This window comes from Paroedura picta, chromosome 2 (assembly GCF_049243985.1).
Source record: "Paroedura picta isolate Pp20150507F chromosome 2, Ppicta_v3.0, whole genome shotgun sequence".
NCBI classification, from domain to species: domain Eukaryota; kingdom Metazoa; phylum Chordata; class Lepidosauria; order Squamata; family Gekkonidae; genus Paroedura; species Paroedura picta.
In genome coordinates, this window is record NC_135370.1 from 133,493,328 (window position 1) to 133,508,868 (window position 15,541).

General features: G+C 41.5%; 1 protein-coding gene across 3 annotated transcripts in view; it reads left to right on the plus strand.

The window, feature by feature from the left end:
* Nucleotides 1-10,258, plus strand: part of RMDN3 (regulator of microtubule dynamics 3) — a 41,576-nt gene extending 31,318 nt beyond the window's left edge. For all 3 annotated transcript variants that reach the window (XM_077322858.1, XM_077322859.1, XM_077322860.1), the window contains exons 12-13: nucleotides 2,179-2,259; nucleotides 5,304-10,258. In XM_077322858.1, the coding sequence (XP_077178973.1) occupies nucleotides 2,179-2,259; nucleotides 5,304-5,357 (135 nt within the window). In that variant the 3' untranslated portion in view covers nucleotides 5,358-10,258. The remainder of the gene's footprint in view (nucleotides 1-2,178; nucleotides 2,260-5,303) is intronic.
* The last annotated feature ends 5,283 nt before the right edge of the window (nucleotides 10,259-15,541 follow it).

Genomic DNA, 15,541 nt, shown 5'->3' on the forward strand with positions numbered 1-15,541 from the left:
CCCAGGGAAGCGTGCTCGGTGGAATGAGCTCCTGGGAGAGCTGCGGGATCTTTCGGGGTTCCGCAGAACCTGTAAGACGGAGCTCTTCCACCAGGTTGAGGCCAGCGTGCCAGGAAGATCTGGACCCCCTCCTAGACCATCCTATGGGCAGCTTGAGATCTGTTCCCCATGCCCACCCCTAGAGTTGTTATTAGGGGTGTATTTTAGTTGTTTTTATATCGCCGCATATGCCTTGGATGTTGGATACTGGATAGAATATTGTTGTCTGTATATTTTTAGGGGTATTTTATTGGGAATTTTTATCTGCTGTAACCCGCCACAAGCCACCCCAGGAGTGGCGGGCTAAAAATTGAAATATAAATTTAAAAATATATAAATTATATAGAGAGAGCCTGGCTGTAAACAGTGGATCATTTGGTATGTTTAGGATGGTGGCATGTGTGTCAGTCAGCAGGATTCTGGTATAAGGTGGTATCTATTTGTCCATTGTTTATTTTTACGTCCAGGAATGTATTTCTTGCAGAGATTGGTGCATTGTCACATTGATGGTGGGGTGAAAGTCATTGCCTGCTGCCAGGGCATATGTCCACACACAAAAATGTTATCAGTGTATCACAGGTATAAGTGAGGTGTGAACAGATAGGGGTTTAGGATGCGCTGCTCTAAGTCAGCCATAAATTTGTTAACATACGGTGGGGCCATGTGGGTGCCCATGGTTATACCATTACTCTGTAGGAGCAAGTTGTCACCAGATTTAAAGTGGTTATGGGTGAGAACAAAATAGTACAGCTTGGTTGCAAATCCAGCTGTGGTGTTGTCAGAAATAATATTCCTTGTGACTTGTAATCCATCTTTGTGTGGGATTTTGGGTTACACATATCCACATCCATGATGGCTAAAATAGTATACTACGGAAGGTTGTTCAAAGGTTGTATTCTAGGACTGTTGATGGCATAGCGGTAGTGGTTAAGACTGACAGCTTCAAATCTGGCAAGCAGGGTTTGATTCCCTGTTCCCTCACATGCAGCCAGCTGGGTGACCTTGGGCTCCCCACAGCATTGAGAAAGCTGTTCTGACTGAGCAGTAATATCAGGGCTCTCTCAGCCTCACCCACCCCACAGGGTGTCTGTTGTGGAGAGAGGAAAGGGAAGGCAATTGTTAGCCACTTTGAGACTCCTGGTAGAGAAAAGTGGGGTATAGAACAGAGTCCATATATCCAGATACCCTCATGGTAATAACACATATGCATCTTGATTCTAACTAGCCCTTGGTGGCAACTACCCCCCCCCCCTCACACACACACAGCTCAGCATTTTTCAACCTTTTGACAGTGGAGGAGCCCCTGAAATGTTTTCCAGGCTTCAAGGAGCCCTGGAACCAGGCAGGTTGTAATGCCAACTGACTGAGCCTCCCTACCACACCTGAAGAGGACAGGGAAGAGGGCAGTTTGGGGCAGGAATAGGTGTCCAGGCTCTCTCCCTTTTTCCTAGGCACAGTAACCACACAAGAATGCCACCCCCAGATCAATGGAAGCAGCTGGTTCCCTATTGGGAATAACTTGTGGCCAAGCCCATTAAGACAGGATATAGGGAAAAGCCTAGGAGCCGCATGATTCCTGGGAGCCCTGGTTGGGAATCCCTGGTTGACCTGTATGTAATGGTGAAGGAAAGTGAAGTGGTTAAGTGTAAGGGAAGAAGTGTGCTTTCCCATGGAAACTTATAACTTGAATAAAATGTTGTTGGTTTAAAGGTGCCACTGGACTCATGATACAAAAATCTGACATTTTTAAACTTAGCAGTCTAGTATTTTGCCCTATGCACACATTCCTATGCGTGTTACAATTTTAATGTTCATTTAATTGTTGGTGCATTAAATAGGTAATGTTTCTAACCCACAATTTCAAAATTTTCTATGCTGAAAATTTGAATGGCCCCAAACTCATTCTCTAGATCTCAAACTTTCCCAACAATACATGGTATCTACTTCAGTGGTTAACTGAACAGAGTATAAAGATATATTTCGGCTAATTGAAAGTTATACTGGATCTTCTCATATAAAAAAATAAACTCTGTTAGTGTCTGAAAGATATAAGGAACTTTTCGCTGATGGAATGATAACTCCTTCGCCAAGACATTTTAACTATTTTCTAGTGTTACTCTGGTCCTGTTTATCTTACAGTGCTACAGGGAACTGGGGGATAACTCCGCAGCTACTCACTGGTTGACTTTGGCTTCAGAGCTGCCAGTGATCACAAAAGAGGTAGGATCTTTGACAGATTATGTGCATACCTGACTTAATGCTTTCAAGTGATGATGGGCTGTGTTATAAATTTGTATATATATAAATTTGTTATAAAGTTGCATTTGCCTGCAACTGTAGATCCGTGTTGGTTTGCAGCCAGAGATCCTCGGATTCATGGGTTCTGGTGCTTCTGCATTTCCTCCTCCCCCCTCCCCCCTCCCCCCCCCGGCAGTCCTTCCCAACCACTGGAAAGCTTATTCGTGGGGGTGTCACAGAACCCATGTGGGCTAAATATACTCACAAATCAGGATGCTGCACTAGGAAGGAGGTGGAACCATCCTCTTCTGCTTCTGTCAGCACTCATGAAGGAGAGAAGGCAGGGTGATTTCATCCTCTCCCTGCTGCCACCTCCTGACATGCTTGGCTGTTGGTCCCAGAACCCTGTGAATAAGCTTTCCCATGGTTGGAAAGGGCTACTGTGCAGAGGGGTATGAGGATTCTTGTCAGCACTTTCATGATTGTCAGCCAGCTTGGTTAAGAGCGGCAGCCTCTAATCTGGAGAACTGAGTTCCTCCTCCTCCACATGCATCCAGCTGGGTGGCCTTGGGCCAGTCACAGAGCTCTCTCCGTCCCATCTGCTTCAGAAGATGTCTGCTGTGGAAAGAGAAAGGGAAGGTGATTGTTAGCCCCCTTGAGACTCCTTCAGGTAGTGAAAAGCAGGATACAAAAACCCATCTCTGTCTTTCTGCTCTGACCTAAATACATGCTTCATTATAACTGTAGTGGGCAATTCTGTAAGTCCACTTCAAAGCCATAAGGTCACAGTCAGCATTATGGCAAAACTATGAAGGGAAAAATTTTATTTTAGAAGTTGCTAGGCAAAACCTAACTACTTAATTTGTTATATCTGAATAGATAATATTTTTTTAGAATATTAAGTCACAGAGGTACTAAAGAAAGTAAATGGAGATGTATAAATTCAACACTTTCCTTAGGAATTGGCCTTTGCAGGTGTTCTGGCAGGAGCTACAGATCTTTTGAGGCTCTCTTAGACTCCTGGGTACAGCTGTGCTGAGACTGTCTCCTCTTCCCACAATCCCTGGGCAGTGGTGGCTCCTTGAAGGGAGCAACACAGCTTCCGAAGCATCGCTCTTTAGGGCTCAGTGTGTATTGCTGACAGCCTATAGCTGTAATCCTTCAGCAATGAAATTTGCAGAATCCACATAGACACCAGTGGCACTTAAGTAAACTTGGATGTGACTTATTTAGATTTGTCATTGTAAATATTCAGAAAAAAATACAGAAAGTTAACTACTCCAGTATAAGAATCTGGACTGCAGTACACACTTATTAAACAAACCCCTGGAAAAATAAATGTTTGTTTTTATTGTATGTCTACACAATATGTTCTATTTCCTCTACGCCTTTCCAAAAAGAGGCCTGAGCGCGTGTCAATTCTAAGAGTTAGGCAAAATCGCTTTTCTGCACTTCAGAATCCAGAGAGAGAGAGAAAGATTCATCAGTTTCTCAGGCACACAACTTCTGTATTCTCCCTCTGCTTTTTCCTTTGTCTTCCCTTGTCCTGGGTGTGCCTACCAGTGACTAGTTCAGTGTTCCCAAATCTATTTCTTCCTGTCTGTGGCTTAAACTAAAACGGTTGCCTCTGTTGTTGTCACTCCTCTGGAATGTCAGTGGCTTTATCTTGTTGAGCCTTCCCTTGAATTGTTTTTCCCTCTCTTCAGCAACATAAAAAAGCATTTGTTAACCTGTATTTCTCTCCCCATGTTTTGTGTTGTTCCTTGCTGTTTTGCTCCCACATTTGTAGAATCCTCCAGTCCTATAATCAGTCTGCTTTCATTTCTTTTCACACTAGCTCACCTCTAAGTCCATTCCATATACATTCTGCCATGCTTTAGCTGGAATATCCATCCCGTCGTGATTATTTATTTATTTATTTATTTATTTATTTATTTATTTATCATACTTATATACCGCCCTCCCCGGAGGCTTATGGTATTATGCAATTATCATTTTGAAACAAACAAGGATTTTCAACTAATAAATCTTAAAATAGAGCTATTCAGCTGCACTTTAACCAACAGATAAGCATCAGCAACTTCCCAATATCTGATGTTATGTAGGCCTGACATTTCTGTCACCTACAGAAAGAAATGTAGTATAGTGCTAGCAACTTCGCTGCTGCATGCTAAACTCTAGGGACAGCAGATGTCAGGCAGAAGAATTACAGATTTGAACAGGAAATGCCAGCAATCAAGCAAAGTCTAGCTTTGTCATTTGGGCAGCTCTGAAAAATTGAAAGGTTTGAGTAGGAGGGAAAATTCGTCAAAGTGCTTAAGGAGAGGGAATCACATTCATAGGAGCAATATTAGTAAGAATGAAGTAGACTTGGGGTTTTAAGGTGAAGACTTAACTTCTAGTGGGGAAATTTGTTCTGTGTTGCAGTACATATAATGTTTCTTGAGGGAAGGAAAGAGCTTACATCAAGGTGCTTTTGACTTAGCTGACCCTAGGAATTAATGACCTCCAAATATCCTATCATTAACAGTCTTGCTCAGGTCTTGCAAACTGAAGGTGGCAAAATCACTTTTTTCTTCATGCAGATAAATGAATAGGCAGAGAAGCAGATGCTATTGGAATCACTGCTAGCCACTATGACAGGGAAAACGCTCGAAGCCTCTGGCTTGGATCCTGTGCTTTGCTCTGCGCACTTTTCTCTCTGGGTTCTGTAGAACATGTGCTGGGCACTGTAGACCTGTTGGAATTGTGCAAACAAGTGCCTAGCGTGAGGGGAGCAAATTCTGTAGGACTGCCTCCACTGCACCCATAAAGAAGAATACGTGGAGCAAAAGTATAGGAGAAATTTGAGCACAGTGCTTAGAATATAAATGAGAGAGATCAGAGGAAAAAAATATTCAGGATTTATTTCCACCGAGGAGGAGTTTGTTCAGTGCCAATTCAGGACAAAAAAAGAAAATAATTTGTTCATTGTAGTTACTTTAAACCAGTTAGTCTTGAACTTCCTTCATTTTCTTTTGCTCCAGGATGCAGAAAGTAACAAAGAAATAGAAGATTTGCTGGCAGTTTCAGACCCCTAAGCAAGTTCAAAGTTCCCTTCCATCCAATATGCGTGATCAGCAAAAGCTCCAGCAGAAAAAGTTTTGCAATGGTAGCCCTGATTGAGCTTCATGAGCAAGTTGTGGAATCCACAAAGAAGAACTCCATTGCGGCTTTATCATTCCATCTTCAGATATTCATATTGGCAAGAGAGTTGTGGTCAAACAATATGTAATCCTGCTCTTCTTGCTTTCTCTTGTTGCTGAGTTAGATGGTGAGATTCCTTTTTTTAACTGTTCTCCAAGCAGAATTTACTCATTGATTAGGAGATTTTTGTGCTTGTTTGATTTTTGCATATTCAACAACCAGGAGTTTTAAATACTAACTGCACAATTTCTATAAGGGAATCAGCATACCATTATTTCATACATTAATTCTATTTTCAGAAATGATTACAAATTATTCTAGGAAAATAACGATAACAAAATATGTCAATTATTTTTCTTTGCTTTATGAGTGGGCAGATAACACCCTGGGTTTCTTGTAACTTAAATTGTGCTAGTTGACTCTTTGTACACAAAATGTGATATTATGGCTAATACCCATCTCAATGTATTTGTAAACTAAAGACTGAAATGGTAAAATATGTAATAGAAAACGGGACAAATTACACCATATTTTATCATTATGGGAATAACTTTTGGAAATGCCTGTGCTTACACTCAGCCTCCCATTGTACATAAATTGGCTTGAATGCTTCCTGCTTTCTTAGAAAATCAGTTGTTATATGCAAACCATGAACCGAGCCAGGATTTCAAGCAAGACTTGAAGATACACAATAGTTTATGACTCAGCATAATAACCCATGATGGCCTGTCACAAGAATGGAAATGATTAATTTCTGTGTTGCTTGCAGGGATGGGGAGGAGAGCTCTAGGCTTCAAAGACTTGTCCTCATAATAACAGGCCATAGTTTTCTATGCATGAATTCTAAAAAATTTCAGGCATACTGTTCTCTCTCAGAAAATACTGCAAAGCACAAGCCAATTTAACCTTTCATATATTCACCTAGCTGCTTGTGAATTTTCTTATTCCATGGAGTGCTCTGCTGGGATGATGTTTTCATAGACAAGAGTTCTCTCCTACTATGCCACCCTTTATTACAGCAACTGGAAGGATACATCTTCCAAAGTTTAAATATTGTGGAAATAGTTTGCCTGCTTTCAAATTTCTATGTTTGTTGGGAACAAGCATCACTGCCACAGATATTGATTAAAATGTTAAAGGAAAAAAGAACAGTTGACAGAATGTTTCAAGGGTAAATTTTTATACTTTAAAATATGCTGCCTCTCTGCAAATGCTTATTAGTATGGTGGAAAATACTTACTTTTGAAAGAAGACCTAGAGTTCTCATGGTTTAACAAGTTAGCAGAACCAACAGTCTTGTGTCCAAGAGCACTGTCATTCCATTTTTGTATGTCCTGTAGTTTTACTGCATAGCCTCATATCTTAAATATCATAGAATCACAGAATCATAGAGTTGGAAGGAGCCATACAGGCAATCTAGTCCAACGCAGGATCAGCCCAAAGCATCCTAAAGCATCCAAGAAAAGTGTGTATCCAACCTTTGCTTGAAGACTGCCAGTGAGGGGGAGCTCACCACCTCCTCAGTGAATTTTTCCCCCCTGATATCTAGCCTATATCATTGGATTTGTAGATCATTACCGCACCCCCCTACTTATGGTGATTACACAACCTTCACAACCATTCTAGTGTTTCTTATTCCTGTGAAATGAATGTGTTTAAAAACTTAAGTTTTCTGTAGAAGAGAAATCTATTCATTCTCCTAAAGAGAACATAATGGTAACACTTTAATATTCTGAAAATGATGGGGCCATTAAGAGTGACCATTAACCAGGGATATTTCCTATGACAGTTTCCCGTTTCTTAATCCCCTTTCCTATCAAACTTTTAGATTACCATCTCAAACACTTCCAAGTAATTCCAGTAGACTAGACATGTTAGTCTCAAAGTGACAACCCAGCTTGTGATTTTTTAGAGATAGCAAAATGTTAATTCCAGCATATGCTATTGCAGAGTAGAGACCAGCTCTTCTGATGCAATAAATGTAGACTCTTATCCAGTGAATGAATCCTCAGTATATAGATATAAAATACCTGCATGACAAGGATTCAGTTATTGCATCTGAAGAAGTGAACTATAGTCTGTGAGAATTTATACTGGAATACATTTGTGTTAGTCTCGAAAGTAATTCAGTAATACAACTTGCTTGGCACTTATAAATGCATCAGGGACTGAAATACTTGTTCTACTGTTGTAATCCACCAAAGTCTTTCCTTTTGCAAACTCTAATCCATACATTCCGTACCATTCATTTGCTTTGTTATAATATGATGCAGGAAAAATCCCAAGTGCATTTTGTCATAATGTATATATTTCCAGTTGTACCATATTGTAATGGAGTTTGCAGAGAAGTGGCTTTAAAAAAAAAACGCTTTAGATTTACTAATGTTTTCATTTGCGATTTGAAGTGGAAGCTTTAAAAAAAATGAAATATACTTTTAAGCTTCACAATTCTGGGGCATACTTATTATTTGGAAATACTGGATATTTTTCAGCTCTCATCATGGTTAAGAACTTGGTGATTGTTTAGCAATTAAAGTACTGACTAGAATTTGGCTTAGTTCCAAATAGGGTTGCGCACTCTGGTGCGCTTCGGCCACTTCGATGAGCACCGAAGCTGGAGACAGCCAGCGCTGCAGTGCAGAGGGGAGGGTTGGTGCCGGTGCATCAGCCAGTGCCCACACGCAGTCACAGCGCTCTGCGCCTGCGGGCGGGCGGCAGCTGGTGCATCAGTACCCTTCCTCTCCACAGCGCTGGCCATCTCAGGCTTTGGTGCTCGCCCAAACGCACCAGAGTGCACAACCTTAGTTAAGTGTGCAGACTCATGTCCACACATACACACATGAAAGTTTATATCCAGAATTAAACCTTGTTGATCTTGAGGGTTCCACTGGACTCATTCAACATTCCTGGTAGCATTAGTGAAACCCTCTGAGGTTCTTGCAATTATGCCTTGAAAGGGACTTTGGTTGAGGCCTGCTTTTGCCCTTTCAGCAGACCTGCCATATCTGGCAAATTTGAGCAGTTGTTCAAGTGCATCTGCAGTACCTGACCAAACTGTGGCTGTACAGTATGTTAAGAAGAAGACTTTAGACTGCTCGAAGGAGTCACAAAGTGGCTTACACTCGCCTTTCCTTCTCCCCACAACAGAAACCTTGTGAGGTAGGTGAGAGCTTCTGACAGGATGGCTCAGTCAGAACAGCAATATCAGACTGTGACAAGCCCAAGGTCACCCAGCTAGCTGCATGTGGAGGAGCGGAGAACCGAACCCAGCTCACCAGATTAGAGGCTGCCACTCAACATTATACCACAATGTTGTTGTTGCAGTAGTCAAAGAGCCACTGGAATCTATTCTAGTCCTTAGAAAGGGATTTTTAGTTTACAGAAATGTGAATGTTTTTAGCATGAGGGAAATATAATTAAATGGTTGAGAGAGCTGTGTTAATTATTAGATTGAGACCAAAATATTTTCTTCTTAAAACCTTTACATGTATTTTAAAGGCGGTGGAGAAAGTAATTGAGGTGCACTTTGGGTGTGCTCCTTTGTTCCACCATCTCTTGTTAATGGCCTTAATTGATCTAACCAATTGCCCCTTGTTCAGATTTAAGCTTTTAACTTCCCATTTATGATATTCTGAGACTGCATCAAGAAATTTGTATTGCAAAACATTTCTTGCTGGGAATGTGCTTTGGACATTTGCATTCATTTATTCTAATTATGCTTTAGCAAAGTGACTAAAATGGCACTGAATACAAGAGAGGAGGCATCCTTTGGCATCCTTCTAATATCATTCCTTGATTAAAGGGAAGATAGTATGTTCTTTAAAGGAGGCAAGCTGGAGTCTCCTAGATAAAATTTTATGTGACGTCAGTTTTGATGCCTATAGAGGAGTGAGTGGTATGTTGTTTATGACAGCGGTCGGTAATGTGTGGCTCACTGCTTGCGTTCTACATTTCTTGAGGGGGTGGGGGAATCTTCTCTCCCATAACCAGCTCAAGATTAGTCACTTAGTGGTAGCAGCTTCTAGCTATGCTGGTAACCTGTCTATGATCCTTGGGCAACAAAAATTTAGTCCAATAGCACCTTTTAAGACCAACAAAGATTTATTCAAGGCATGACCTTTTGTGGTCATGCACACTTCTTCAGACAAAGCTCACGCCTTGAATAAATCTTTGTTGGTCTAAAAGGTGCTATTGGACTAAATGTTTGTTGTGTTACTTCAGACCACCTCCTTGAATCTATGATCCTTGGGGTACATATTCTCAGTTTAAGGATTTGGGGGGAAGAGGGGTTTACCCTGAGTTTCCCCACAACCTTTTTTAGTGAATAATGTACCGAAAATGAAAATATAAACTATCTTCCAAGATGAATCAGATTTTAACTAGAAAACCTGAGATCAGTGTTATGAAGAAAAGTCAGCTTTGAACAAAGATAGCTGAGTTTGCCCCAAAAGGGGAAACTTGAGCAATCTCGGGTGAAAATACATGTTTGTTTTTAATTGCACATGTTTTGCTTGTTAACTGTGACTGTAAATGTGAAAAATCTTTTAAGAATGCACTGAAATCCTCCTAGAGGAGCGCGAGACACTGAAGAGTCACCTACGAACAAAAGGTAGCTGAAAAAAGATGTGTTGTTACTGACAGCAGGATACTTACTTCCAACGTTTGATACTAGAGACAAAGATCGTTGCATATTCTTGTAAATGGACTTCTTGGTTAAAAAAACAAACTAGTATTCTTAACCTATATCAATTATGTTAATTAAATTTTATTTGAAAATAAAAGTTTTGAACATGAACATACTGTCTAATGTTGTCCAGTATATGTATTGTCTATTGTTGTCCAGTATTGAAGAAATTCAATTATCTGCAGTCAATTTTATTGTTACAATCTCAGACCAGGTATGAATATTTACAAAATAGCTCAGCAATAAAAGAAACTCCCAACAAAATCACCTCTTAAAATACCAACAATTATCTGCAGTATCTTTATATGTGACCACTATAGCATGAAAATTCATATTGGGATGCAGCTATTTCGGTACCTCCTATATGAGAATAGCAATGTGAGTTGACTTTCATCTCTGATAAAGAACATTTAAAACCAGTGATGCAATAATTGTGAGTCTGGAAAGGGCCAATATGATGCACATTAAACCAATTCTCAGATGGAATAAAATGTGGCTGGGTTTCTTCCACAGTTATCTGTTGGATAAGCTGTCTGGTGCTAGTGGACATGGCACCAGATTTACTGGTCCAGAACCACAAAAAACAAAGAAACTCTTGGAAAGTCAGCATATCTTGCTTCTGGGGGGCTGAGTTCTGTTATTGGACTTGGGAATTTCCCCCTACAATATTTGGCAACAGCTGGCATGCCAACCAGAATAAGACTAGAGCTTCTCCATGTCTTTGTCTTCTCATAAACATTGCTGGACTTTAGTAAACATTTCCTTCATGTTACTCATCTTGTGCCAGCTACAGTTCTAAAATTGAGCTCTTCTCTCATCTCATTCAGGGAGTCTCTATATGAAAAATAAAGCCGACCTTTTCGCATGCCTAGGAATAGTTTAAATGAGCTCTTACTCTTGGGACAGAGTGAAATCATGTTTATAAGAAAGCAACAACTTAGTGATGGTCTTGTGAAGGATTGAACGAAGGCTTCAAGGGAAACCCACAAAGAGTAGTGGGGGAATGACTACAATACATGAACTATGGAATTGGAAATGAACCTGGCTTCCCACATGCCAGAAGGCCAAATATAAATTCAATCTAACCTAATGTTTCTGTCTGCCTTTTGTTTGCTGTGTAGTTAATTCTTTTCTCCTTACTCCTGAGAGCATTCCAACTAGATCAGGCCCAGTGGTCCACGTAATCCAACAACCTGCCTCACACCCAGCAGCCAGCCAGTTGATCTGGAGGTCCAATAACAGGCACAGCAGCAATTGCCTCCTAACACAGGGTAGCCGGAGGTCTGTTTAATCTCTTCTAATAAGACAGTCTGAAACACTCTTCAGGCTTTGAGAAACCCCAGAACAGGCACGATCATGCAGACTATGGTTGGGAAGCGTATCTGTGTACATGCCCACCCTCCCCCTTCCCACCCCTCCAGGCCTATCATTGGCCACTTTGGGGGGGGGGGAAGTGGAAATGAATGTATATGATCACATCACCCAATAAATTTTTAACAAATTTTAAAAATATAATTAACTCTCATCCATTCAGGAAACCCAAGGCTGTCAAGAAATCGCAGGTTTTCACAGCAAGGACTATTTTCGCCAAGAAACTGAAAGATAGAAGACTGGATATTTAAATTAAGAGAACTTGCTGAGAGGGCAAAATTAACTACCTTGCTGAAAGAAAACTCAGCAGCTCTTTTCATAAAAGATTGGAAGCCCCTACTGGAATTTTTGCGACAGATAAAAATGACTTTTTAACTGAAGGCTTTGAAAACTAAGCTTAATAAGAATATAAATGCACTAAAGAATCATGTAATATAAGAAGTTAGAGAGAAAAATAGAAATAATGATGGTTAATTCTTCTGCAGGAAACTGTGCTGTCAACATTCGTTTGCATTTTGCTTTACTTTTCTTCTCTCCCCTTTTTTATTACTCTTTTTTCCCTTTAGGACTTTGTTTCATCCTGTGTTTTATTAATGAAAATCTTTAATAAAAACATATTTTAAAAAGAAACCCCAGGTTCTCATGAAACCCCACTTGAGAAAGCTTGATCTAGTTTATAGCAGCTTATAGGACTAAGTATTGCTGGTTAAGGAGTCAGGAACTGAAACGGTGCCGTTTCCCAAGGGTAAATGCTTGGGCAGACTTTGCCTGACTGGGGAATGAAGGCAAACTGCTGCCACTTTGTGGCGTAGTGCCTCTTCTCTGGCCACAGAATGCCAAGGAGATGAAGAGAAGAGTAGGTTTTTATACGCCGCCACTCCTTCTCACTACCCAAAGGAGGCCTAAAGTTGCTTACAATCCCCTTCCTCTTCTCACAGCGATTTTCCCCCCCCAGTGATAGGAAAATAGAGACTGGCTGCTTCTATAGAATGAATGGAGGCATTCTCGCATTGCACTTTTAATCTCATTGCCTTTTACTTCTAAAAATTGATGTAAACAGCCTTGCAGGTATTTTTATGGAGAAGAGAGTTAAATATTTGTAATGAATAGATTATTATTCATATCTCCCCCCCCCCAAAACGAGGGAGCTTCACATGCACAAAATGCAGAAAACGAGCTTGTTTACAGTGCTGCTGTTCGTGACTTAAGATGTTACTTTGCAGAAATGAGAACATGTTCTGTTTGCCAAATATGTTAAGAAAATTAATGTTGGGATAGAAATGCATATTTGACTCAAACTCTCATATTGTAACTTCTAAAGTAAGTTTTCTAGAAAGCAAGATTCCAATTAAAAACTTGTAAAGCTTTTCCTGAGTTCTGAAGAGCCAACATTTTGTTTTTCCTTTCTCTTTCTGTGAAGTCTGGGGGCGGGGGGGGGGGGAGTGTTTGTTTTGCAAACCACCAGAACTCTCTTACTATAGAATGCAGCATGTGCAGACTGGAAGACTTCCTGGCTTCACTGTCCAACCCCAACTTTGTGTCAAGCACACAATGCCAAGGGTGCTGACAAATCACAGTGGCATAATTTAACAGATATGGCAGGATAGTTTTAGATCAGGGGTAGTCAAACTGCAGCCCACCAGATGTCCGTGGATCCCTGCCACTCATGGGAATTGTAGTCCACGGACATCTGGAGGGCTGCAGTTTGACTGCCTCTGTTTTAGATGGTGAACGCTTATGAACATCTTAAAGTTGCATTACCCGCAATCAGACCATTGACCCATCTGCTTCGGTACTGTACACTGACTGGCGAGGGCTTTCTGGGGCCTGGGGCCCGGAATGTTCTTCCCATGGGACCAAACCACACATTCGGATTTTCAACATGTTTGTCCTGGTTTCCGGCCTGAGTTGAATGAGCCCATGAAACATACTGCAGGGAGCTCCCTTCCCAAGGGCATGGGAGCCCTGCAGCCATTTCACGTGGCGGTTGAAGCCACTTCATCCCTTGTGCCATGGTCCCAATCTAAATCGGGGAGCCTGTGCACCCAGGAAACAAAATTTTAACAGTGTTATTTGTGTGCCTGCTTGCTTCAAAATTAGGTTGGGGAGCCCCATACAAGACATCAAAAGATCGTTTAACCAGAAATTCCAGTTCTTAAACCTGGACCTACTACAGCTTGCAGGGCATGTGCTTACTATTGAAGTACAGTCCTTATCAATGGGTTGGGTTACCCCAAAACACTCTTTTCTGCAAGGTTAGTGTCTCTACCAACCCTTCTGTTACTCTGCCTGACATTTCCTTCTCGGAAGAGGCAGCATGTGTTAATTATCTACTGATAGCATTATGGAGTCATGCATTCAGGAGAAAATTCCACTGAACATTAGATGTATAGAAAATCACTTATTTGGGGACTGAGGTGCTTCACAAGAAGTAGCTTTGTGTTTCTGTAGACCATGATTTTTCAGGTTTCATTCTCGCAATGTACCTACAGCATAATTGTTTGAGAGCTGACAGCCACAGTTTCTAGACTTTTGCCTTCAGGGCTGAGATTCTCTGCCAGACTCCAGATTCCTTGATCACAGTTTGATTTCCACAGTGTAACCCAAGAATCTTCTTTAAAGGAGGCCATTCATTGGCTTGCCTGTTAAATAAACATTCCACTTTGCTCAGCTGTGAAAAGGGCACAGATGTTCTCTCCAGTGTCAATGGGAAAAGTTGGCTCAGGGCTGCAGCCTACACAAGCACAGGGACAGCTTGACCCAAGAGAGGTATTGATGTCTCTCCCACTGACTGGGAAAGCGTGTTGGCCGGCTGATTCCAGATTGAGTCATCTGTGACTGTTTAGAGGATTGTTACTGAATTGCCGCCAGCAAACGGCAGAAGCGAGGTAGCCAGAGTGGAGTTCTCACTGGGAGCCCTACAGGAATTGTGGACTTTCACAAAGAGAAGTTGATCTCTATCATTTTCCCCTCCAAACTTTCTTAAAGGACTCTTTCATTCTATAGAGCCTTAGACACAAACCCTTAGTGCTGACTCCAAGAACGCTACTGCCCATGAAACTGAACTACTGAGGCAGCCAGCTTCCATTCATTTTTACCCCTAACGTTTTGCTTTAGCTAGGCATAATGAAAACATGGTGGTGAACATACCTTCTCAAATTCCCTTGATCACAGACAAGGCAAGCTCTTGATTGGTTCACCACAATGCTCCCTTGCAAAGTTTTTCATTAGCATAGTATCATAGCAAACAGCTTTGTGCATGCTTAGTAACTGGTCAGTACCATTTGCCATTGCTTCTGCTAGTACATAAACAAAATACTCTTATCTACTTGAGAAGAGCCCGTATCCCCTAGGTCAGTGGTCCCCAACCTTTTTATCACCGGGGACCACTCACCGGGGACCACTCAACACCTTTTATTGAGGCCCGGTGGGGGGGTAGTTTACTCCTCTACTCTCAACCACTGCCCTATTGCTCTCTGATCGCTATGGTAATGTTTAAACATCCCTTCAAAATAAGATACAGACATGCCACAACAATGAAGTGTATTGTAAAGGGCTGTGGGGGGATGAAGTAAAGGGTCGGGGGGGGGAGAAGGCGTCCTTCGGGGCCCACCTCCAATTAGTCGAAGGACCATATGTGGTCCGTAGCCCACAGGTTGGGGATCGCTACCCTAGGTCACAGTTATTTGGATCAATACACTGACCAACCTCCATATAACATGAAATTGCTCAGAGAGAGTTGCCAACTCTGGCTTGGGAAATATCTGGAGATGTCGGAGGTGCAGTTTGGGGAGGGAGGGGAAAGACCTCAGTGTGGTATAATGCCATAGACTCCACCTTCCAAAGCATCTATTTTCTCCAGGGGAACTTGGGATCAGTTTAAATTCCTGGAGATGTCCAGGACCCAGCTAGTGGGTGGCAACCATACTTGTGGTACATTCCTTCTTTGTGCCTATGCAGTTGGAGACACTGGGTAGACTCTGTTGCATGCTTTTAGTGCCTGCATAGTCAGGGACATCTATT